Source organism: Physeter macrocephalus, chromosome 5, assembly GCF_002837175.3.
Source record: "Physeter macrocephalus isolate SW-GA chromosome 5, ASM283717v5, whole genome shotgun sequence".
Classification (NCBI taxonomy): domain Eukaryota; kingdom Metazoa; phylum Chordata; class Mammalia; order Artiodactyla; family Physeteridae; genus Physeter; species Physeter macrocephalus.
In genome coordinates, this window is record NC_041218.1 from 11,095,735 (window position 1) to 11,122,886 (window position 27,152).

Genomic DNA, 27,152 nt, shown 5'->3' on the forward strand with positions numbered 1-27,152 from the left:
CCCGGACCGGGGCACGAACCCGTGTCGCCTGCATCGGCAGGCGGGCTCTCAACCACTGCGCCACCAGGGAAGCCCCTCAGTTTTTTTTTTAACACAGCCATTCCTACTCATTTTTTTTTTGTCTGTAGATGTTTCCATGATACAAAGGGAGAGCTGAGTAGTTGGGACAGAGGCCCTGCGGCCTGCAAAGCCTAAAAGAATTACTATCTGGCCCTTTACAGAAAAACTTTGCTGATGCCTGGTCTAGAGTGAATTTATCTCAGGCTTTTATAAATGACTTTATTCATTATTGAATGTTTACTACTTGCCGTGTCCTTTGTTGGGTTCTTGTATGCAGATGCAATATTGAACAAAGGGACATAGTGGGTACCTTCATGGAGCTTACAGCTTAAAGCTAATATTTTGATTAATATTTTAATAGTCATAAGGTAGATGTAATAATACAATTATTTGGTCATTAATAAAATATTGTAATATTCGTAAGGTAGACTATTAATAATTTAAATAATAAAATTATTTGGTTAACTAATCTAATAATAAAATTATTTGGTTAATCTGAGTATTTACCATAACCCTTACTTGAACCTTTTTTCTTTTTAAAATATACCACACTGAACATAAACCTTTGCTTTTTAGATGACTTGTGATTTTACTGAGATTAGGATCATATATTATGAGCATATATTTTTGTGTTTGCTAATAGCTATAGATGCCGGCACTATTGGAAATTAACTTGAACTGTTACCATTCCAGGGCATGTTCTGAAAACTGTTTATTGCTAAATTTTACTAAGTCCCTGATATCAGTTTGTTTCCTTGTCATTTTTCTTTCTATTGAGAAATAATGACTCATTAAAAAATACTGTGAATTATTTATGTAGTACTTTATACTGCCATATTTGTTAAGCCTCAATGGTACATTTGTATTTCACTTTACCTGATTGGATGTTCACTTTGTTAACATTAATGTATTGTTGAATTTTAGTATATATAGTTGCATATGAAGCACTAATATTTGTCACCATTTTAAGAATCTGTATTAATCATACTTGAAAATAAGTGTTATAGTTTCCTAATGGCAGCAGGTAGCATAATGCCTGAAAAAATAATGTCATTGTTGCTTTTCTGAGTTAGACTCATACTCTGATTTATCCACATTAATATTTCAGAGAAACGTACCATTAGTCCCATGAGGAGAGAAATGGTTTTAATCCATCCATCATTTATCTATCCATCAAACTTCTGTAGACTGCTTGGTATGTGCTGGTATTGTCTTAGCAACTGAAGTGCAGTGGTCGGTTTCCCTGTACTCAAGGAGCAGTGAGTCTTCTCTTGCCCGAAGATCCTGTGGTCCCAAAGCTATAGGCAAGGATTTGCCAGACATGAATTTTTGCCTGTGTGTGTGTGTGTGTGTGTGTGTGTGTGTGTGTGTGTGTGTGTGTGTGTGTGTGTGTGTGTGCGTGTGCGCGTGCGCCCGCGATTTGTTCCACTTTGGTTAATTTGCTCCGTTAGTTAATTTGGTTGACTTGCTTTCTCTAATCCTTGAAAACTCTTCGAATGGCAACTTTATATACTAGATTATATTTAACTTTCACTTACTCAGCTGTTGGTCAGAGACCTTGCATTGTCTTATTCCTGAATTAAGAAGTCGGAAGTCCCCTCGTGCTCTGGTTTTACATACCTTTGCTTCTGTGAGACATTGGAGAGAAAGGTGTCATTTCAAAAATATCGTTTCTTGCACCACCTCAGTTCACTCGTGCCAACAAGCTGGCACTTTGGTGACACTATATTTATAAATATTTTTCAGTGTTTTTCACTAGTTATCTGTTGTAGAAAAGGCAAAAGAGAACTTATAAATTCACTTCATTATGTCCAAAAGGTAATCCAAGAGATATATTTACACAGGCATCTCTCTTCCTGCTTCTTTTTACATGAGGAAAAAAGGGTGCTGTAAAGGAATTTTATAGGACATCTAACTTGATTTTACTTAAAGTGTAGTTTATCATTAGTTCGTATTAGTTTTCCTGTCGTGTGGGTAAACTTAGGAAGTCTGCTCGAAGAAACTCAAAGTTTTTTAGAAATAGTTTAATTTCAGGTAATTTCACTGTGAATATATTTTATACTTGTACCTGAGTCCTTATGCTAATCTTGAATGTCATCACAGCAGCGATTTTTAAAGACCATTAATGTAGTATAATCTGTACTTTTTTGGGTAAAATGATTGTTGTAATCAGATCATTATTGTGATAGTCTAACATCATTGCTGAGATGTCCTGTTATGTGAAATAATAAAGATAATGAGAATGATTCTAATGATCAAGGTGTAATACAGGCATGACAGGATATGTCAGATACTTTCTCTTTACTTTTATAGCTCTTGATCTTGTTCCTAGGCTGACATCATTACTTATTCCTACCTTTTATCTTATTTAACACAGGGATGTGAAATTATTTCAACTCCTGATCAGTACCATACTGACTTTACCAAGTGCCTTGAAGTGCTCCGAAATAAGATAGAAGAAAAAGACCTACAGGTAAGATAGGCGCCTATTTGGTGGTTAAGAGTCTTATACCAGGGATGTGAAAAATCCTGTTTTCACTTATCTGAAATCATTATTTGCTTTTGTGCTGCTTATCTGGATTCCCTTGTCAGGTTTTTTCAGTATATGAATAAATCTGCACTTAGTTGTCAAAACATTAACATGTGCACTTGAATCAGAGGTCACAGATTCCAGAACCTTACTGTGATGAGGTCCCAAAATGGGTGAAGTGGACCTTGTATAAAGCAAACAAAACTGGCAGCTCATTCTCAGCCTAGAGGGAGTAGCTACTTTCTATCTCGGGTTGGTTGTTGCTCTGAAGAGCTGTGTGTGTTTGTGTTTGTGTGTTTATATATTATGTAGGCAAGACAAACAAACAGATATGGCCTAGATTTGGCCAACATTGCAAACTCTTATATAAACAAATAAAATATTACTGACTTTTTTTTAAATGAGAGAAGAGTCTGCTGCTTTGCAATGTGGACTGTTTAAGGTGTTCAGTAGTGATCGTCACCTAGCACCCAAGTGTATAATCACATCAATTAGCTAATGCACAAATTTGTATGCTTTTATATTTTGCAATTTTTTTTGATACTTGTTGAAATGATATGCAAACTTTTTAAAGTCTGTATTCCGTGAAGATCCACGAAATTAAACCTGAAGCAGTGAATGACAATTGACTGTTATTTTCTTGGGAAGGGCAGGAGGGTAAGCTGAGATGCATGATCCAATGTGTCATTTTTAAACTAAGAAAACTAGGAAAACACCTTTGTACATTAGGTTGGTTTTCACAGTACAAGGAACAGGAGACGTGTTTCAGCCTTTCCTCAGTAATCGAACGGGGTAGGGCCGACTTCAGACACCGCGCAGTCAGATCTCATGTCTGCTTCTTGCATTGTCTTGGCTCTGCTGTGTAAGCTTTCTCTTCAGTCTGGTTTCCCTGACTGTCTGCAATGGCTGCTTGTAGCAATTTTTTTTACACCGTTACATCTAGAGGGATTGAGGGGCAGGGTCGTCACTTCCCACTGTCATTAGACCTAAGTCCAGAAATCTCTCCATTAACCACCACTTGGTTTTGGCGAAGGATGATGAGAATAACCTGATTGTCTTGGACTGGAGCAGGGAGTTGGGGGGTCAATCCACATGTCTCACACAGTCCAACTACATGGCTAATACATGTGTGGCGGGATGGCATAGGCAGTGGAGACGCACCCCTAATAAAAACTTACTCCTTCGCAGAAGTTACGAAAGATTTATTCTAATGTATATTTATTAAGTTGAGGCAGTAGATCCTTTTCTCCCTTTGAAGGAAAGCCTTGTTAACTATTATAATTGACAAGTAGCTCACTCTGCAAACTCAATAAATGTAATTGAACGAACATTTCTCATCTCTGTTGTAGCTTGAGTTGTACCTAATGTGCTACTTCCAGCAATCAATTGCGGTAATAATATATTTGTTTAAGGAAAACAGAAGACAACCTACTGAGAGTTATCTGCTTATCCCGACATAGCTGATGTTGAGTTTCTTAGAAAAAAATTGTAAATCTTCACAACTGTTTCAATTTTCCTAGTACTCCCACTGAGTGTATTGAAAGCTGGGAATGAAATTATGTGAGTGTCATTTGTTGTGTCTAATTGATAGTATCTCTAATACAGTATTCAGTCATTGAATCTCAAAACAAATCATCGTATCTCAAACTCAACAAGGCCAAAATCCAGAGAGAGCCTCAAACTGGGGGAAGAGGATAATCAGGTGTATATAATCTGTGAAACAAATTGGACAAAGTCTTGGCTGAGCCAGTGGAGGCCTGGAGCGAGAGGACCTATTAGAGGACTCCTGCATTGGGCAGAAAGGGCCGCACCCTCCTGCTCCCACCGTGCTTAGTCATAGGCTGGAGGCTGCCAGGGATGTGCATGGCCCTGGTGGCAGGCTGTGCTGTGTCATGAAGGTGTTGCCGCTGGGCCGGGATAGCCAGCTGCCCTCCTCTCAGCCCAGTAGCGAGGTCTTTATGGAGAGAATGGGAGCTGGGCACCTCCGTGGTTGGCAAGCTTTGGGTCCAGTGCATTCTCCAGCCTAATCTTGAGTCCCGCTTTCTCGCCAAATATGCCAGATTCCCTCCTCTCCTTTGCCTTAAGGTGTTTTTTGTATATATGTTGCCCCCTCTCTCTAGAATGTTGTGAATATATTTTGATTTTTTTTTTTTTTTTTTTTTTTGTATTTTTCCTTGTCTTTGCCAAGGCCATGACGGCAGAGTATTCCTGACGTCCTCAAGGAGGTCTTTCCTCCACCATAGCTCTGGGTTAGGCTCTGCGGCTCCACATTTCTATGCCTCCCTCTTTTCTCCTTTACGATACTCTGAACACTTCTAATAATTGTATTAATTGTGTATATCTAATTGTTTGCTTAAGGCCTTTCTTCCCAGCTTGACTGTGTAGCCCATTAAGCTGGGATCAGGTCTGTCTTGTTCACGATTGTACGGTAGCACTGTGCATATAAGAGATGCTCGGGGAACTCACAGGAGAGCAGGAGATGATGCAGTTAGGGGAGAGGTTTTTTTAGAGGAGGCTGAGACATGAGAAACAAATAGAAGAATGGCAAAGGGGAGAAGATGGTGGCCAAGTATGGCAGTCCACAGAGAAGATGGATAACACTTCAGTGAACCAACAGCAGATGGTTTGAAGAGCTTTACGACAGAGAACAGTGTGGTTACTTGGTGTTTGAAGAAGCATGGTTAGGTCAACTGAATTCATTACTAATGAAACCATCCAAATTAGCTCTTGTTCAGACTGGAAAAGATGGTTATGTTAAATCTGAGGACTATCTGTGAGCTTCCACCTGACTTTATGTTTAACCTGGGAGCACAACATTGTCTTTGGTTTAACATAATAGCAGGAGAAAAGCAAGATTAGAAAGATTGGAAAGGAAAATCATAAAAGATTCCCCCCCACACATTCTCCTACCCTCAAGTGAGATCATCATGAGGGCTTTTACAAATTTCTTCCTAAAATACACATAAACTGTGTCAGAAAATCCTTTATACTTCTCCACCTAATAAATCTTACAAAATTATCATACATTTCTTGTTTTCCACTTATTAAATTATAAATATGAATTTGTATTCAAAGTGTCTATATTTTGTAGTAGGATCTTATCTTTTTAGCATATACTTTAAAATATTAACTATAGTATAAATGAATTAAAGTAGTATTTAATATGTTAAGGAACCATACTGTGTAACATATTAGAACTTTATAGAATTTGGATTAGGGTCTGTATTATCCTAAAGGAGTTTACTATCTAGAACATGAGGTTAATTATAAAAGAAAATATTTCCCTAAATTACCTTATTTATTATTTATCTGCTTTAAACCTGCTCCTCCTCCTCTCCTGCTTTATTCCTCTGCAAAAAGGTTCTCTGATACATGTGACTTTTTAATGCTTTGCTTTTATGTTGCCACATTGTTTATCTGTGACTGAGTCATGAATAATAAATTTATCAGGATGCCATCCGGTATGACTGAATCTTCAAAGAGCACATATATATTCTGATGCTGTAATACATGTTTGAGATCTAAACCCTGGAATCCAGTGGAAAACATTAAAAGCTATCGCGCCACGTTTCAAAAAATGTAAGATGTACATTGTTTAGGATGAAGCAGGGAGAAATCTAGATTATAAGGCCCTAAGAATAATGGATCTCCTAAAATACAGATTAGGGTATTTCCTAGAATTATATGGCAATAGAATCAGTTACTTCAGTTTCTGACGTTTTAAACAGACTTTATATTGGACAAAATGTGGGCAGAAAAGTTTATGTTAATTTCAAATTCTATATTGTATAGATTTAAACTCATACTAGTTTTATTTGCTAAAACCTCAATACATTTTAGCCCATTTATACTGTGTTATTTTTTTGTAAGCAGTGTTTTAATCAAATGATGCAGGATGCTGAGTATTATATAAATAAGAGCAAATGTGTAAGTTTTATACACACAGACAAATGACTATAAATTAAATATCACACAAAGACTGTGGGATTTTGATCAATTAACCCAAGAGGACAGAGTAGAAAGACCTTGAGTTCACCTCCTCTCAGGGGCACACCAAACTTACAGCTATTTACAGAACAGCTATCAGAGAAGTAGATTGAAACCTACCAGAAAAGATCTTATACAATAAAGCCATAAAGAAGGAACCATAACAAGATGGGTAGGAGGGGCGGAGTCATGGTATAGTCAAGACTCTTACCCCCAGGTGGGTGACCAACAAATGGGAGAATAATTACAACTACAGAGGTTCTCCCCAAGGAGCAAGGGGTCTGAGCCCCACATCAGGCTCCTCGTCCCGGGGATCCTGTGCCCAGAAGATGAGCCCCCAGGATTTTTGGCTTCAACAGCCAGCGGGGCTTACTTTCAGGAGACCAAAAGGACCAAGTGGGGAGATAGAGACTCCCATGCTTAAAGGCACCCAGGGGAGAAGTAGTAATTTGAAAGGTGTCTGGGTCAGACCTACCTGCTGATCTTGGAGAGTTTTAGACTATTTATGTCTACTGATTATCAGTATTGGACATGACTGGTTTGTAACGGACTAATGACTTCTTTTATGTTCATACTAAATATCTGTTGCTGCTCGTCAAATTTAAGCCTGACTGTATCTGATTTTGGACGAATTACTTCATCAGTGTAACAAGATGTCACTAGGGTTTTGCTGGAAGAACTCTGATAGTACTGTGAGAAGTACTTTCCAAGGTACTCTGATGTCTTCAGTAAAGTCCACTCTGATGAGCTGCTATCTTTGGCAAGCTTCCAACCTTATCTAAAGCAAAACACAATAAATCTGTTGTGTGTGTACACATGTGTTCTGGAAAGGAATAAATACTATCTTTACATTAGAGAAACCCAGCAGATACCACCTTAATCAAGGAATCGTAATTAACATCATCAGTGATAATTATGTTAGTAGTACACGCCCCTCTCTCTAGGTGTAGGGTGAGAAGGGCACTTGCGCTGTCCTTCCCTAAAACCCGTAATCTCAGTTTAGTCTTTGAAGAAAATCAGAGAAACCCAAATTGAAGATCATCCCACAAAACACCTGACCGCTATTTTCAAGGTCATGAAAGACGAGGAAAGACTGCGAAACGGTCACAGAGCAGAGGAGACGAGGGAGACATGAAAACTAAATGCGGTGGGGTGAAATGTGAATAAAGTCCAGAGTTTCATTAATAGTTGTGCCCCGGTGTCAATCTTAGTTGTGACAAATGTGCCATGTTTATATAAGATGTTAACATCAGTGGGAACTGGGTGAAGTGTGTACTCTCTGAAGTATCTTCACAACTCTTTACTAAATCTCAAGTTATTTCAAAATAAAACATTTATCTGGAAAAGTATATTCAGTGTTGCGAATATGCTCTAACAGTGGAATGGTGTCATCTTTCTGTGCCATGACTTATAGTAATATAGAATAAAAAGCAAGTACTACAATCAATAACTTTTTGTGGACTCTCTCAATTTTAAAATGATTCCTCAAAAAGCTTCAAACTGTAAGACTGCTGCATGTTTAAGCAACTATTGTACATGAAAACTATGCCTGCTTGAAAATCTTCACTAGGAATTTGATGGTGTTTAAACTGCATGACAGGCCAGATCCTCTCAACTTTCACAGCTTCCCTAGAGATCAAAGTATGTATGGTAGGACTCAGTCAAGGATATGATTTTATCAGGACTGGGTCTAGAAGGAGTAACCCTGTTTATTCCTGCATTCCCTCCTGACCTGTCAAAGTCCTGTGGTCTCCATCCCTACCTCCATTTTCTCCCTGGCTCTTCTTATATTGATATTCTGTCATACCTGCCTTTTACTTTTACCTTGTTTCCCTGGGCTTCAGTTATCATTCTGTGCCATTAACTCTATATCTTATATCTCTAATCCTGAACTCCAAAGCCCTATTTCTAACCACTAACTGGAAGGCCAGAGGAACTTCATTTCAGTGTAAACCAAAATTCATCATCTTTCTCACAAAATCTCATTTTCTCTTTCTTCTCTGTCTCATTCAATGGCACTATCATCCATCCACCTGGCAGAAACCTGAGAGTAACCTTATATTTTACTATCCCTGTACCATCCCTCAATGGCTGGTCACAGTTGCTTTAATTCTACAAGTATCTCCTGTGCCCACTTTGTTCTTTCCAACCTTACTGGTACTATCTTAGTTCAGACCTTTATCATTTCTTACCCAGGTTATTTTACTAGCCTTCTGTTTGCCCCCTTCACTCCATTCCCTTACTAAAATTTATATCCTCTAACTTAAATGGACATCTGCTTTAAATCTTTTCTTTTCTCCCAGTTACTTATTCAATAAATACTTGTTCAATGAATAAATTTATTTCCAGTAACATCAAGGCAGATTCCAAAGGATATCCTGGCAAACCTTAGCTGGCATGTATCCTCTGTCAAAGAATCTTCTTAGTAGCATTTCCCACTAATTCTCCCACGATACGTGTGACATGTGTCCAGATTCCTTACATTGCTTGCTGTCTGTACCAATTGTAGGAATGAATATGCTTATTATGAGAAGAATTAGTCTCCAATACATTGTAATTAGAGGTTAGGTGCTCAGATGCTTGGGTTATGCTGACATTCTTTCAGCTGCATGACTACAGAAAGCTCTTTAACTTCTCTAAGACTCATCTTTCTCATCTGGAAAGTCAGAATAATAATCTACACGTACCAGCAAGTTATGAGGCAAAGCATTTACTGCAGTGCCTGCCACATATAAAGTCCTTCATAAAAATATAATAGTAGCAGTGGTGGTATTAATAGTCATATATTTTTGTGCACCTTAGCTCTTGTGATCTCATAACATTTTATATAATTTCCTTTGCATAATATATTTATATATTTACAGAAAATAAATATAAATTTTATATAAATATATAAGACTGTATTTTATAGATATATTTTATAAAATATATTTATATATTCTATTTAATTTTATAAAATATATTTTATATGTAATATAGTTATATATGATGTTTTATAAAGCATATACCTTAATATATTTATTTTATAAAAATTATAAATATAAATAAGATCTTTTATAAAATATATATAGTGATCTTTTGCTTTTATAATAAATTTCATGGACCGATATGATATTCGAATTAGATAATGTTTTTAGGAATCAGACTAATTAAAGTTTATAGCCCAGTTTCATGGACTCATCATTTCCTTTTTTTTTAAGTGAAAATAATTTTTTTTAATTGAGGTATAATTGACGTACAACATTATATTAGTCTCAGGTGTACAGCATAATGATTCAATATCTGTATCAATTGTGAAATCGTCACCACAATAAGTCTAGTTAACATTCTAGCATTGTTTCTTTTGGACATATTCTAATTTTACAAGATTTCCTTTACTATCAGACCCTTGAATTAAATAGAGGGCTCCTCCCAGTGTTTCCTAGGGGAGGTTTTCAATGTCCCCTCTGCCCAGGGAAGCAGTGAGAATGGGGTCTATATGTGTAGCGATGGGATCCCTCAGCGGGGCGAGTTGCACAGCCCCGCTGACCGCCGTGTGCCTTGCGCCTGGATGGCGAGAGAGGAGGAGAGGTGTGCTCCGGCTTCTCCCATGCTTCGGGGGACCTCGTGCTTGCTGAGGGATGTGTGGCCCAAGGTAATCAGAAGTTCCCTTCAGCGTTCCAGAGGCAGACTTTCTCCCCTTGGGCACCCTGCGGAAGCTCCTGGGGGGCGTCTTCCGATCCGCTTAACAAACTTCTACGTAGCGTGTGTCTGTTAAGACGTTATGCTAGGACTTGGTGACCAAATGCATGGCCTCAGATAGACTCCAGTCTAATAGAGGAAACGGATAAATGGGTAACCAGAGAACAATTCAGACTACCATAGATGCTGTGACTCGCCTCTTCAGGATAGATCCAACTTCTTAAAAAAACGGATTGCTTATATAGAATGCTTCTCTACTTCATCTTTTAATTTTACATTTGAGAAAATAGAATAATAAGGTTTTTTTTTTCTAATGAAATTGCACTCATATCTCCGAGGCCTTCCATGACCACCCGATTTAAATAGCACCCCTCACCCCTCCTCCTGTTTCGGCCCTCAGTTCAGCAGGCCTCTACCCGTCCCCGCTCAACTTTCCCCATTCCGCTTGTCACCGTCAGACATATTTAGGATATTTGTTTCTGTTACATGTTCACGCACTGGAATGTAAAAGTTCACGTGGGCAGGGAACTGTGCATGTTTGTTCTCTGCTGTATCCTCAACATCTAAAACAATACCTGGCAGTCCATAAGTATTTATCGAATGAATATATACATATATGGAAGAATCTTTTTTTTTAGCAAGACCTTTTTATCAATTGTTGGTAAACTTTATTCAGTAATCTGTTTAAACTTTAACAAGACTTATTCCACTGCCCTAGCTCTTGTCCCATTATAATTGAACACTTTTTGGTTTTGGCCAGTACTTGGAGATATCCACTATCATTTGGTCATATCTTTAGTTTTTCTCTTCATTTTATGGGGAAGGGAAGGGGATGTGTGTGGTGTGTAATTTAAAATGGTACATATAGTATCTTCATTTCATTAATTGGTATTTTATAATACTTCTGGGACCTGCTTCTTTTTACCAGTCTAAGTTACTTGAAAAAGTTAAGAGCTAACAAATGAGAATACATAGAGATTGTCTCATAAGCCATTACCGTTGTGAACTTGACAAGAATAAGTCTTGCCAACTTCCTTGAACTGACACTGAAAGCAATACCATACAGTTTCAACATCAGCTCTGTAGCTGAGGCATTGTAAGGCTTTTATGACAAGTTTTTCTATCAATACCTTTGTTTCTGTGCTTATCTACCTAAAAGGAATGTTGTAAGCTTAAATTGGTAATTTTTGTGAAATTCTAGAAAGCATCATGTCACATACACACACACACACACACACACACACATAAATACACATTCAGCTATACATCGGTATGTCTACACAGACCACCTTTTGATTTTTAGTATATGACCAGCATGGCTATCTTTGTCGAGTGACAAAGTAACTGCTTATACATTCCAGTTCTGGAACAAATGAGGTGCAAGCTAAGTATCAGACGAGGAAGCAAGGAGAAGAAAAATTTCTGGGCATCAAATGAACTAGCAGCCTGCTTCCTAGATCATTTTGGAAAAGCCTTCAAAAGAGAAATTCACATCTCTGATTTTCCTTCTTCTTAGAGACCAGCGATCTTTTTTACAGTGCTGTGCAACAAGAGAAAATAGATATTCCCCGTGCTTTGGAGTGACTCAGGAGGTGCTGCTATGGATATAAAAAGCTAACTGCCTCAGAGGCTGTGGCAGCCTAATCCATCCCTGCCAGAGGAGAAGCGTGTTTTATAGGCCCCGGGACAAGGGTTCAGTTTATCTGCTTAGCAGGAATCTCGGCTGGATGACTCACTTACCAGACAAAATTTCTTATTAATGCAGAGAATTACAGGTAGGGTTGATGTGGTGCTCCTTTGCAGGAGAACACTGACCTAATGTGAAAAGGACTATTTTATTTAAAGTTACTGCATTGTGGAGAGGCAGAACCTACAGATGGAGGAGGAAACTATATCTTGAGAACTTCTGTATTAGTAATGCACTTATATTGGAACATCCTGAAATTGCTTAGTAGATTATAAAATTTCTTCTTCTTCTGTGTATCCATTAGCCAAACATATGTAGTAGTGCCTTCACTCGTGATTGTCCACAATGATAGGATCTATATTTTTAAGAAATGATTTGGTTATAGTTTGTCATGATTGAAGAACTGAAATGACGTTACTACTTATCACAGGGATGTACACATCGTATTGTTATATTTTCAGTGGTACTTAATCAGAAGAAGAGATATATACATAGAAACACATTCTTCTTTGTGTTAGGTGATAAGTCTAGGTATCTCGGAAAGTTCCATTTAAATCAGAGAATATGGAATCCTATAGCATTCACTCTCCATCCTTCTCCTCTCTTTGTAGCTGGAAGTAGAAAGTGTCTTTCTATTTCCATGACCGTCTCTTTTCCCACTATTTCTGCTTAGGATTCCATAGTCAACATGCTGGTCCTTAACAGGTGCCTAGAGTAGAAGTAAGATAATATCAGCTTCTTTTCTGGATCCACTAGGAACCTTACCTTCTCAACACATATGTGACTGTATGTACTTTGCATATGAACAGCTGTGTCAAAATATTTTGAAACACATTAGGAAATAGGAGTATCTGAATTCAAAGTTACATTTTTAAATTACATTTTAATTCTGTTTCCTCATCCGCTTCTACTAGAGATTTTAGATGCCTGTAAAATTGACCCTAAAGATTCTGATTTTCTAAAGCATCCATATAAATAAAGGAAATTACTTCAGAAAGAGGAATTTCTCGTTGAACAAATATTTTCTCCCAGATTGCACTCAGTTTACTATGATGCTTATGGAGATGGAATACATTTAGCAAAATATCAATAGCAAGTAGCATTGCTCCTACCTTAAAGTAAACCTGAGGGATGATCAGGTGATCAGCTATTTTGTATACACGTATTAGCCAAAGCAAACTTATTACATTGTAAGAGATAAGCTTTACGTAATTAATGTCACTGCAGTAACAGTTTTAACATTCTCATTTGGCATTATAAAACGGTCCAGTGCATATTCAGAAGCCATAGTGTTAATGACCAAGTGTGAAATTTGCAATCAAAATGTCTCTATTCTCCCAGAAGTTGGAAAGGGGATAATTAACATAAACTATTTATATTGCACCAGATTGCAAAATCTAAGAATTGCACTACAGTAAGCCTGTTATAAACTGGTCAATAAAAACCGAAGAGAGTTTTATACCACTAAACTTTGGGAAAATAATGCGCCCGAAGTACTACAAATAGCCAAATCCAGTCCATCCAGACATGGAAACCAAGAGTTTCATTTATCATTTTAGACAAGAATATGCAGCTAAGACTTATTTTATGGCTGAAGCAAAAGCAAGAAAATATTGTTTGGAGAAAACAAATCACGATGATGCAAGATAGGGTAATAGCTATTAAAAAATGATCACAAGTACAGAAGTACTCATGTTCTGGGAACAAAGCGTCTCTTACCAAAAGTCAGTCAGTTGGCAGAGGTTTTGGAAATTGTCTGTTTTCAACTTGCTCAGTGGTGGGAATGAAAGAGGATGAATGAGGGATGAAAGAAAGAGGATGTGGGTTTCAGGTTCTGGTATCTCATAACCCATTTTTCACAGAATGGGAGAAATGATTGCTTAGTGCTCTTCCAAGTATTCAACTTTAGAAGGGCATTATGTATGTTATAGAAATTTTAGCCAGAGTGAAAAATACTGGGTGCTTTTTTGAGTAGGATGATCAGGAATGCAGATTTGAGTTTTTTTCATTCATCTACCAAGCAATCATTTAGCTTCGAATGGACGACATTTACACGAACTGTAATATCCTTTCAAACTCTACTTCCAAATAGCTAATGGTTTCTGAATATGATATAGGTCATACTTTGAGTTTTAATTTTGCACTAAATACCAGCTGTGTTGACGATGCTGTGCTAGGTATTTTGGGATTTTCTAAACCACAAATAATACATCTTTCCCTTTCTCAAGACCCCCGATGGTATGAGAGGTTTGGAGACCATAATTACCTCCAGTAGATTTATAATATCCATGCTATTTATACAGACCATGGTTTTATGTAACTTTTACTTAAATATATTCCTGACTCTTCAAAGAATTTAATTTTCAGCAGAGATAATAGAATAAAATCATGTTAAAAAAACCCACAAGTATGTGTTTTATTTATTCTATTCAACTCTCCTTGGCACTCACTTACTGATATAGAGAAATGTAAATACATGCAAATTTGCTCTTGCCCTCACTTTGTGTATTTACATGGAAGGAAAAATAACACATTTCCATATATATATATATACATATATATATATATATGTATATATATATATCTCACATTCTGCTTTTTGTTTATATGGAAGAAAATGTCCCATACCCAGGGGTCTCATTGATACGGTTTCAGAACCAATAGGCCAGTTAATCGTGGAAATATTAGCACTCAGGACAGATCTGTGAGGAAAGACAACACTGTTATTACAACCAGGCTTGAAATATTTAACTAAAAAATGCAAAGCCTAGGGTAAATCAAAAAAGCATTTCATTACTCTGGGAATGAACTCAGTCATTGTCCTATACTCTGTCATGACCAGGGCGTCTGAAATTAAAGTGTTTTCGGGGATTCCAGACAGCAATATGAAAAAGCAAAGAAAAACTCACTGTGTGCAGTAAGATTTCTAAGGAGTAGAACTGGTCACAGCAGTCATCAGTGCTAGAAAGATTGTTTGGGGTCACATAGGAAGGATCTTTAATTTCTAGGTAAAGAATTTGAATTTTGATTTACAGGCGATGTTAATCTGTTAGAAAATTTTGAATGAAAAGTCATAATATAATTTAGGAAATTAGTGTAATGGTGTGTGCAAGCTGAATTGAAGGATGGAAATTCTAATGATAGTAAAAATTTAAAAAAAAACAATTACAGGCTTCTTGAAGGATCACTCTTTTTTAAAAAATATTTATTTATTTATTTGGTTGCACCAGGTTTTAGTTGCAGCAGGTGGGCTCCTTAGTGCAGCTCCAGGGCTCCTCAGTTGTGGCATGTGAACTCTTAGTTGCAGCGTGCATTTGGGATCCAGCTCCCCGACCAGGGATCAAACCCAGGTCCCCTGCGTTGGGATTGCGGAGTCTCATCCACTGCACCACCAGGGAAGTCCCTTGAAGGATAACTCTTCAGTCATCTTTTCCATCGAGCATTTGAGAAATAAATAAGGACCTTAGAAAATAGACTTAAACTGTGGGCCTGGTGATGATGGGTCTTGTTTGCCAGAGTTAAAGTGGAAACCGTTCCCATTCAGCTAACAAATGTCTGTTACCTATTTACCAGCCACTCTGCTACATATTGTATCAGTAGGTTGAAAGGTGCAAACTGAATGAGACAGGGTATCTGACTCTTAGAATTCACGGCCTTGAAAGTGAATGCCCTTGTAAGCAGGAGAGGACAGGTGAGAAGCCCCTTGGAAGTGGACCTTCTCCAGTCTGAGCTCTCCTTGTGCAGGTGGTAACTCAGCTGCAACTGGAAGATAGATTAGGAACTAACCAGAATCAGGGGAGTGTTTTGTTCTGAGTATTCAAGGTCAAAGGTAAAACTCTCAGGTTTGGGATGGCAAAGGGTAGACAATACCGGAAGTCCTAATGACACATGAACACTTGCACTCGTTACATTTGTTTCCTTTAACAGGCTAACAGGATGCACTAGTAGGGAGGGGCCTACCTTTTGGGGTAGGCCTGTCTCTCCTGGCCTCCTCTGGGGCTGACTTGCTGCCAGTGTGTCAAGGACCCCTGGCAGCGAGAGTTTCTTCCGGTCAGTGCAAGCTGAACTCTCCAGAGAGGTACCCGGACATAATAAGCTCCTGATGGTCAGTGAGGGTATGAGCTGCCTGAGCTTTTCTGCTGAAACTTTTACTGGGGGATCGTGGTTTCAGTCAGGAGTCCTAGCATAGATCCTCTTCATCACCTTCACAGTTTTCTGTCAAATGCAAACAAGCTCGTATACATTGCTCACTTTTCGGGTATAAATATGTCCCTTCCTCTGCTTTTTTACTTTTTTAAGCTTTTCTCTCAATAACATGTTGAAAAACAAGTTTTGTGGTAAACATGTTTATGACGTTTCTTAATAACGTATTTGCAGTTTGACAAAGTTGGATGAAAACGCTCTGTCCAAACAAGTTTGGTACTTTTTTTTTTTCCTTCGGAGGTGGAGGTAGGCATCTTTGGAAATACTTTACAAGGGAGGGTGGGGAAAGGGGATAGTTCAGACACTGAGGTTTGAAATCTTGCGATGTGTTCTGAGAACCAAAGTATTTCTAGAACATAAATGGGGTGGGAGGGGCAGATGTAACTTAGGAGTCAGTATAGGAGGAGACTGGACTTTACCTTGTAGGTTCTGGAAAGCCAGTACTGAAACAGAACATTGGCATGATCAGATTTGAGATGTAGAAAGCTTTCTCTCATAATCAGGTAGGAAACTACTTGGTTATAGAAGGCCAGGCAGGAGGCCAGTGGAGTTATCCAGGTGAGAAGGATGATGCCTGAATTAAGGCTGCAGCAGGGAGGATAGAGGACAAATTATTTGAGAAACATCGGAAGCCTCATCATCTTGCCATTATCTTGCGAGAGGAATTATTTCCTTCTCACCCAAACAGGTTTGCATTAAACTGTGGCTCACTGGGCCTTGTTGAAATTTAAATGGGATCCCCGTAGTATTGTTTGCACAGGCTGCCAAGATCCAGCCACGTATATTCTGTGTCTGTCAGTACAGTATATTCTGATACCATAAAACCTGAGGTCTTTAGTTTCTCTGGTGTTTCATTGTACAGCAATCACTGGAATTATTTTATAGGCTTATTAAAACATATTTTGATATTGCTGGGTTGTTGTCAGTTTATTGTTTTTCCTCTATCTTGATCCCATGATTTCCTTCATAGCCTGGATTGGGGCTTCCATCTTTAAATTAGAGCATCAAACAATTGGACCAGAGAATTTCACCTTACGTATAAGCCTAACTGTTGTACAGTAAAGATCTTTGAAGGTTAAGGGAAGCTTAAGAATAATGTCTAAATTTTTTGAGACCCTAGAGTTTAATTTTGTTAAGTTGGTTACGTTAATGTTACTTGTAATTCTCAAAGAGTAGGGTAAACGTGTGTCTTGGTTTACATGGGATAGCCCTGGTTTATGCATGTATTCTCGGTGTAATTATTTATAATGTCCCCCTTTTACTTTCAGGAGTGTCTCAGCTTGTACATTAAATTGTATGGTCACCCTATCAGGGAGAGCCACAAAGAAATTGTCCATTTATGCATCTCCAGAATTCAGTGTATGGAAAGTCGATGCAATTAAAATATTCTGACAGCCACTGTCCCTGCTGTAGACTTCGTGTATACTGTATCTAAGTCTTCTTGAGGACAGATGGAGAAAAACATGTCATTTGTTTATCAAAAGGTTTTTACTGCTATAATAGAAAAATGAAATTGCTTTTCCTTTTGGTGTTAGATATCCTTCAGCCAGTCTTGTCATGATTCTGTTAAGGCAAATAACGCAAAGCCAAGTTTTTCATTTATTCTCTAAACAAAACAGACACAATTATTATTTAACCTATTAGAGTGGAAACCAGAGAACCTCACATGGACTGTTAGAAGTGAAAGGGATCTTGAAAAATAGGTTAGGGAATTTAGTCCATCCCTTACCTTTATACATGAGCCACCTAAGTCACAAGGAAGTCATGTATGTGGTTCCATGGCTATTAAGGGAATATATCATACTATAGTCAGGTCTTTAATGTATTAATCCAGGGTTCCAGGGTTCTTTTTTGCTACACATGATTGCAGATAAAGAGCCAAAAGCAATCTCTGTTCCACCACTTCCCTTTGCTAACGAAAAGGGTCCATGTAAAATACCCTGACTTGAATGTAGGACATGTATAAAAATCAATTAGAGATTGATTTTTAACATTTTTATATTACAGAATGTGCCATAATAGGTATGTTCTTGTGTTATGTGTGCACAAATATAATATTTAAAATATTTTATCCGCAGAGCTAACAGGATTGTAACAACACTTTTTAGAGTTACGAACACTGAATCTTTGATGGATCACAACCGATAGAAAATCTGTTAGTCTCTGAGAGTAGCTTACATTCTTTAGAGAATGGTAGATGTGTTCTAAAATAAATAGACTTGCCCTAGAATATGTATGCTCTCTCTCTCAGTGCCCTCTGAAACTCGTGGTCCATCCTTGTTAAAAATACCCTGTATTCACAATGTCTTTACATCTAATTCCGACAGAAACTGGGCTTTTTTCTAAGGACAGCAATTCTCTGCAGCCATAGTAGTGCTGTTGTTTTGTTTTGTCATTTCTCCTGCTGCTTTTTCTGGAATGGTCCCCAGAACTAGGGGTGGGTGTCTTCACTACTATTCGCCATTTCTAGACCTGTGTGGTCCAAAACTCCAGCCACTAGCCACCTGAGCCCTTGACGTGTAGCTACCCTAAATTGAGATGTGCCATTACTGTAAAGTACATTGAGGATTTTGAAGACCAAGTGGGAAAAAATGTAAAATATCTCAATATTTTTTCCAGCTTTAATGAGATAATTGATATATAACACTGTGGAAGTTTAAGGTGTACAACGTGATGATTTAATACACATATATATTGCAGAATGATTACAATAATAAAGTTAGTTAACAAGTCCATCACCTCACATGATTACCTTTGTTTGTTGTTGTGGTGATGAGAACATTTAACATCTAGTCTTAGCAACTTTCAAATATACAATACAGTATTGTTAAGTATAGTCACCATGCTGTCCATTAGATCTTTGGAACTTACTCATCTTTCAACTGGAAGTTTGTACCCTTTGACCAGTATCACCTTACTTTCCCCACCCCACAACTGCAGACAACTGACATTATCCTCTCTTCGCGTTCAGCTTTTTTAGATTTCACCCTTAAGGGAGGTCATACAGTGTTTGTCATTCTCTGTCTGGCTTATCTCACTTAGCATCTCACATCCTCCAGGTCCATCCATGTTGTCACAAATGTCAGGATTTCCTTCTTCCTCACGTCTGAAGACTATTCCATTGTGTGTATGTATATTTATGTGTGTGGGTATGTTACATGTATATGTATATACATATATATGAATATATCTCACATATTTTTTAATCTTCTTTACCCATTCATCTGTTGACAGACACTTTGGTTGTCTGGTTGTTTCCATATCTTGGCTATTGTGAATAACGCTGCAGTGAACATGGGAGGATGTTCGTGAACATGGGAAGATGATCATGACTTCTTGTGTGTGTGTGTACGTGTACGTGTGTGTGTACGTGTACACACTGTTTCTTCTGGGTATATATATACCCAGAAGAAACAGAAGAGAGTTTGATTGCTGGGTCATATAGAAGCTGTATTTGTAATATTTTGAGGGACCTCCATACTATTTTCATAGTGGCTGCACCAATTTCCATTCTCACCAACAGTGTACAAGGGTTCCCTTTTCTCTATATCCTTATCAACACCTGTTATCTCTTGTCTTTTTAAAAAATTTTATTTTATTGAAGAGTAGTTGATGTACAATGCTGTGGTCATATCTACTGTACAACCAAGTGACTCAGTTGTACATATATATATATACATTCTTTTTTATATTTTTTTCGGTTACAGGACATTGAATATAGTTCCATGTGCTATACAGTAGGATCTTGTCTTTTTGATAATAGCCATTCTAGCTAGCATGAGGTGATATCTCATTGTGGTTTTGATTTACATTTCTCTAATGGTTAGTGATGTTGAACATCTTTGCATGTACCTGTTGGCCATTTGTATATCTTCTCTGAAAAAATGTCTATTCACATCCTCTGCCCATTTTTTAATTAGATTGTTTGTTTTTTTTGCTACTGTATGAGTTCCTTTTATATTTTGGATATTAGCTTCTTATCAGAGAGATGGCTGCAGATATTTTCTCCCATTCCATAGGTTGCCTTCTCATTTTGCTAATTGTTTCTTTTGCTTTGCAGAAGGTTTTTAGATCTATGCAGTTCCACTTACTTATTTTTGCTTTTCTTTACTTGTGTTTTTGGTGTCATATCTAAAAAATTGTTGCTAAGACTAATGTCAAGGACCTTTTTCCCTATGTTTTTTTCTAAGAGTTTTATGGTTTCAGGTTTTATGTTTAAGTCTTTAGCCCATTCCACATTAATTTTTGTGGGTGGTATGAGATAGGGGTTCAGCTCTATTCTTCTGTATATAATTATCTAGTTTTCCCCACACCTCAATATTTTTAATACAGGTTACATGTTAAAATGATATTTTAGATATAGTACATTAAACAATATACATTTAAAAAATTTTACCTCTTTTTACTTTTTTAAATGTAGCCACTAGAAAATTTCAAATTGGATGTGTGTCTCCTATTGTATTCCCATTGGACAGTGCTGTTCTATTTGATTCTTCAATTCTTCTTTTCCCCTAAAAACTCAAGCTCTGAATCTCATGTCATCAGATTCTATCATCCTTATTGTTCATTGCTGTAGTCTTCATTTGTTATAATCCTGGTCATTTTCCTGCTTGTCTTGATGCAGTTAACACCTAGGTCACCAATAATTTTTTTCAACAATACTGTTTTAATTCATGGTAAATTCCATACACACTGGAATGAACCTTCCAGTACACTGATCTCTTGTTTCCTTAAACTTATCCCCTCTAGTTATATTGTTTGTCTCTTTACCTCAGTTAATTGTATGAATATACCTAGACCTTGTCTATACCAAGATTTGTGAACCTTCCATAATCTCTGCTTTATCCGTTTGACTCACCCGCCTGCCCCTGACGTCAGCAATTCTTCGACTCCACCAGTACTCCGATCCATTGACCATGCTCTTTTACTATCCTTCGGCCCTTGTTTTATTTCTCCATTTATTCAACAAATATTTGAGACACCAACAGGTACATAATAATGTGCCATGCTGCATTCTAAACACTAGAGACAGAAAAATCTCTGCCATCGTTTAATTTTAGTCTAATTAGAGTGACACATAATAAGACAAGCTAAATAAATAAACTATTTAGCATGGGGTTAGATAATGAGAGATACTAAGGAGAAAATTTAAATCAGGGAATGGGGATATGATCTGTTGGCATGGAAGAGGGGAAAGTTTTTGATACCTGGTCAATGAAATAAGTAAGAAGCTAGCCATGTGAATATCTGAGGATAATGCATTCTAGGAAGAAAGAACAGCAAGCGCAAAGTCCTTGAAGTAGGAGGGACTCTTTTGTCTTCAAGAGATAGAAAGGACTCTTGTGTCTTCAAGAGATAGAAAGGAGGAAGGAATTATAATTGGAGCCAGGAGGAGGAAGAGAACGGAAATAGGTGAGACCAGAGAGACACCTGGATATCCAATATTGCAGGCTTTGATGTCTTATTAAGAAAAATCATTAGAAAACCATTGGAGGATTTTGAACAGAAGAGTGTCATAATCTGATTTACATTTTAACAGGATTGTTTTTGATACTGTATTGAGACTAGACTGTGGAGAAATAAGGGCAGAAGCGGACATCTGTCGGAGGCTATTGCAGTGTTTCCCATGAGATAGAACGTTGGCTCACACCCTCTGATGGATTTTGGTGGCCATGGTTGTGATGAGGTTGTAGGTAGTGAGGAGGGGAGAAATTTTGGATATGTACTGAACTTAGAACCAGTAGAATTTCCTGAGAGAATAAATAAATAAGGGGCGTGAGAGAGGAGTCAAGAATGACTCTGGGAGTTTTGGCTGGAGCACCCGACATGGGGAACAGTGGGAGATGGTGATTGAGGGAAAGATCATGGAACCTTGGAGATCTCTATTGGATTCCAGATGCAGATGTCAAGTAAGCAATTGAATATATGAGGCTGGAATTGAGGAGAGAGGTCTGGACTGACGGTACACAGTTAGGAAGTGCTGACATTGATGGTATTTAAAGCTACAAGGCTGCCTGAGAACACCAAGGGAGGGGATGTAATGACAGAATAGAATTAAGGACCTTGCTCTGGACCACTCCAAAGATGTTATATTGGTTCCTGAGAAGACACAGCCAGTGAGATCAAGGCAGTATGGTTTGCTGGAAGCCCCTCTTTCTGGAAGAGACTTCATCCAGGAGGAGGTAAGAATAAATCTGTCAGATGTTGCTGATGGATCGAATAATCTCAGAACTGAGAACTGACCATTGGGTTTCGCAATAGGATGTCACTGGTGATAGTTTTTGATGAAGTGATGGGGCTGGCAAAGTTGTCTCTGGTCTGTGTTACGGTGCTGATCTCTTAACGATCTCCCGGTTTTCTTCTTTGCCTCCACACAGTTTGTTCTCCAGACACCCAGCATGGTGACTTTTAAAAATATATACATCGTGTCACCACTCTGCTCAAAATGGCTTTCCACTTAATGCTAATAAAAGTCAGGACTTTACAATGGCTTACCAAGGCTCTATACAGATCTGGCATTTAGATTTTAATGATTCCTCCTCCTAATTTCTCATTCTGTTCTCATGACTAGCCTCCTGACATTCTTTGAAAATGCCTGGGGCCATGTCACTGCTTCAGGGCCTTACTACAGTCTGTTTTCCGATGGGTCTGGCTCCAGGTGTCTGTGCCTGACTGGCTCCCTCATCTCCTTCAGGTCTTTGCTGCTCTCTTACCTTTCTGATGGAGCCTGCCCTGGCTATCTTGTTTGAAGTGGAAGCTCTTCCCAGCCTAGCATTTTTCATCTCTCTTTTCCTACTCTCTTATGCCCCTGTAGGACTCTCCATCTTTTCACATCCCAACGAATGTACTTATTTTCTATTTTTATTAATTGCGTATTGGCCTCCATCTGTTTTTAAAATTAATTTATTTTTATTTTGTAGTGGAGTATAGTTTATTAACAATGTTGCGTTAGTTTCAGGTGTACAGCGAAGTGATTCAGTTATACATATATTGTCCTCCATTTGAATATCAATTCCATGCAGGCAGGAGTTTTTGTCTCGTTTACTGATCTATCCTAAGTATTCAGAATAGTAGCGAACACATGGTAAATAATCGATAAATACTCCCCAGGGTAACACATGTGAAATAAGTTATTCTTTTCAAAAGCTACTAGCTGTTAGAATCCTTGCCAAGTAGGGAAGTACTGTTTTGTAGGATTTAGATGACGTTAACTCAGCCTAATAATCAGCTTCTTGCCTCTCTGGTTATTTATTCAATTTTCCCTGATTTTCTAAGCTTCGGGGAAGCTCCGTAAATGCTTGCTGTCTGCCATGTCGCACACGCTGCGGCTGGCATCTGTGATTCATAGGCCTCCTCTAGATGGAGAGATGTACAAGCACATTAGCAGTCGTAACAAAGTGTAACTGGGCGTGCTGTAAGGAATAATTGGTGGGTTTTGTTGACCAACCTGGTGCAGACACATGCAGATGCGGAGTTGGCACCAAGGGGAGGCGTATGGAATTAAAGGGCTGTAATGCTCACAGATCCTAGAGAGGAAGGCGTGCAGTGGGCCATGCAGGGGTCTCATGGGAGGAGGGCACAGGGTGTGAGCTTAACCAAGCAGGTGGGGAACCAGCAGAGAGAGAACGAGGGCCCGTGAGCAAGTGCCTTTTGGGGGGTCTGGGTGGGGACACAAGCAAAAGCTTGAGAGGCTGTCACTGGTGTGTTTGAATGTCACTAGGTCAGTCAGAGGAGTGCACAAAGGGGAACTTGTGACAGAGACCATACTATCACCCTGGTGCATCTGGTCCTCTGTGCCAGGTGCTTAGCCTGTTTGTGGGTATGCTGAGGCATCCAGAAAATATCATGTTTTAAAAATTTACAATACACTGGGTAATGTGAGAAGTAAATGCACAGGGCTTTGGATCCAGATAGAAAAGGTATCCTGGCAGTCTGTAAATAGCCTGCTTTCAATTGAACACTCTTTCCCAGTGGCATTGCTGTCCTAAAGGCATAAATCTAGGCTTATAAAGCCTATGTAAATATACAGCGTTGGTGTCTGTCTTCTTTCTTCTATCTCTGTGAATATCAGATGTCCTACTTCTAACCAGAGCTAAAGAACTACAGAAACAGCCCTGGGCTGGCTCCTCCTGCCCCCGCTGCAGCTTGCATTGAGCCTCTAATGTTTTTAATCAGTCTGGATATAAATACTTCCTGTAGGGAAAATGAGTAGTGATGAGAAGTAATCTCGCTGCTTCTTTATTCTGAAAAATTCAACGACTGGTGTACAGATATTGCTGATTCATCATGATATCCCAGTGTGGAAGGTGTGGATTAAGTTTCAGCCTTGAAGGTTATGGGATCCCTCAAGGCTTGGAGTATAGTAATGAAAACTTGAGAACCTAAAAAAAGGATTCCAGAATCTGCATAGTGAATAAACTATTTTATCATCAGGCCTTGGTTCTGATATGAATTTAGGATTATGTAGATAGGACTATGCCATGTGCTTTTTACTAGAACCTGAGAACTTTCTCTACTTTATATTTCATATATAACTTCTTTTAGTGTCTTTCTCTTCAGTTTAAAGCAAATTCTCTTTAGTTCTTCTGAGGTCCTATATAATTTCTGGGCCTTTTCCCCTCCAGTCTGGAGTGGCTTTACTATTAAGGTTTCCTAAACACAACCAGGAGCGATTACCGGACTTGATACCCCAAACAAAGGTTTGTAAGTTTCTCCTGAAGACTAAGATGTCCCAGTCTTCACCTGTGTATTAGGAGTAATACATGCTTCCTAGAGTGCGTGGCCTTTCTCTGCCTCAAATCTAATTCTCGAAGTTCTAGAAAGATCGCCAAAGAAAATATTAGATCCTCTAGATGTGTGGTATACTTGTCTTAAAACATTCTAGCTTTGACCTGAAGCTTCTTATTCAAAATAAAAATTCCTATTCTCCCTATACTCTGAAAAGGTCAAAAATAGGAAACTCATTCCAAATTTCTTAACTTTTCTGTGTAGTTTACTTTTTTGTGTTTTTATGGAATCCCATTCTGATTTATATATTCCTGTAGTATGGCAATTAACCTCTTTCTACCTTAGGCTGACTAGTTCTTTCTTGCAGTGTCTTCACTTATTCATTCATCAAACATTTGAGGTCTTGTACGTGTTAGGCACTATGCAGAGGACCAGGGCCACAACCTGTGGACCAGAGAAGCACAGCCTTTGGCTTTATGGAGCTTAAGCCACTTACTGTTCCTCTAGAGACTGAATGGGTTATACCGGTGCTTGGGTGATATGTTACTCTTCTAAAATCGTGCCTTCTTCAGACTAAATGTTATCTGAGCTTTTAAAATGTACTATTTTAAAACTGAAAGCCAACTACTTCCTATCTGTAAATAATTTCTATTTTATTCCAGGTAGAGTGATTATAACTGCCACTTTTTATTGTATGTAAGGTTTTCTTATAATAATTTAATTAAGCTCTTCTGTCTTTCCTTTTTCATGATCAGTATACCAGCTTTGACTCTGCTGATACATCACAAGATCAGGCTGACCAGCAGAAGAAAAGAGACCAGGCAGTGCCTCTTTTTCATTCTCCTTAAGACCTTCGGCCAACTGCCTTATGCAGGAGGAGACTGTTACTCTGCCCCCTTCCACTGCCCTGCAGCCATTCTTTAACCGTTGTCTTTTATGTTAGGAAAGCATCACAGTAATTTTATATACAAATATCATGGAAATGTATTTTCAACAACAGGGGAACATTTAAGTAAACTATACTGTAGTCATAGGAAATGCTTTGCTTAAAGTGTTAAATGAAAAGAAATAACATACCGCCACTTCAATAAGTGGTGCTGGGAAAACTGGACACCTACATTTAAAAGAATGAGATTAGAACAGTTCCTAACACCATACCAAACGACATGTAACAATAATAAAAATAGTAATATAAATGTAATACACTGAAAATAATACAATAGATGAGTAGCTAACACTTTTTAAACAATCACTGTGTTGTGAACATGTTTTAAATGCTTTGCACTTATTAACCCATTTAGTTACCTCATTTAATGCCCCCAACAACCCTCTCAATTGGTAATTATTATCCAGTTTTTACATGTAAACATAAAAATGAGGTACAGAGAGTTTAGGCAACGTAGTAGGTTCGGTGAAAAGCCAGTACAAGTCCTTAAGATACCTGGGTTCTAGGGGGGTCTCGCTCAACGTTGGGTGATCAAAGTGCCCACAGGGATGCCGTGAGGAGTGGATGGGAGAGGCACCAATTGTGAAATCAGGAAGACTTCCACATGGAAGGGACATGGAACAGAGTTTCAAAGGAAGAGTTGGCTAGTTTTCCAGGTGAATAGGCAGATGGGAAAACCTATTGAAACCTGACTGCCACTCACCAATCTTGTGACTTAATTCCTTCATCTGAACAACACAAATGATGTCTGCCATTTCTTCATGGCTTATCTAATAAAATAGGGTACTGAAAGCTCTATGGAAGTGTTTGATGTTATTTAATTATTTTATTTATTTTTTATTTTAGAAGTCCTTAAATATGTGACCGCTGGTTTTCCTTTGCTTTCTTAGGTAGATATGATTGTGACCTTGGGAGGACTTGCTGGGCGTTTTGACCAGATTATGGCATCAGTGAGCACTTTGTTCCAAGCAACTCGAATCACTCCTTTGCCAATTATAATAATCCAAGAGGAATCTCTCATCTACCTGCTCCAACCGGTAAGTGAGGATTAAATACAATGTCGGCGCTTTGCTTCCACAAAACCTGTAACATTTTCGTACACAAGGAGAAGACATCTGCCCCGTTTATGTGTTTGAGCTGTGAGTGAAGTTGACGTGTTTGATTACTTGTGGCTGAATGGGAAGCAGGTGGAGGAGAAGCCTCATTGTACTCAGAAAAACAAAACAAACCAAAAAAAAAAAGTTTTTAAATTAAATTGACTAAGAATTAAATTTAGCATTTTTGCATTTTGAGCAGCTGGATGTGAGTGCCACTTGAGAAAAATCTCAGCA

General features: G+C 38.2%; 1 protein-coding gene across 7 annotated transcripts in view; it reads left to right on the plus strand.

The window, feature by feature from the left end:
- TPK1 (thiamin pyrophosphokinase 1) overlaps positions 1-27,152 on the plus strand; it is a 356,442-nt gene that overhangs the window by 180,353 nt on the left and 148,937 nt on the right. For all 7 annotated transcript variants that reach the window (XM_024131127.3, XM_055084777.1, XM_055084778.1 and 4 more), the window contains 2 exons: positions 2,438-2,533; positions 26,712-26,858. In XM_024131127.3, coding sequence (XP_023986895.1) covers positions 2,438-2,533; positions 26,712-26,858 — 243 coding nt within the window. The remainder of the gene's footprint in view (positions 1-2,437; positions 2,534-26,711; positions 26,859-27,152) is intronic.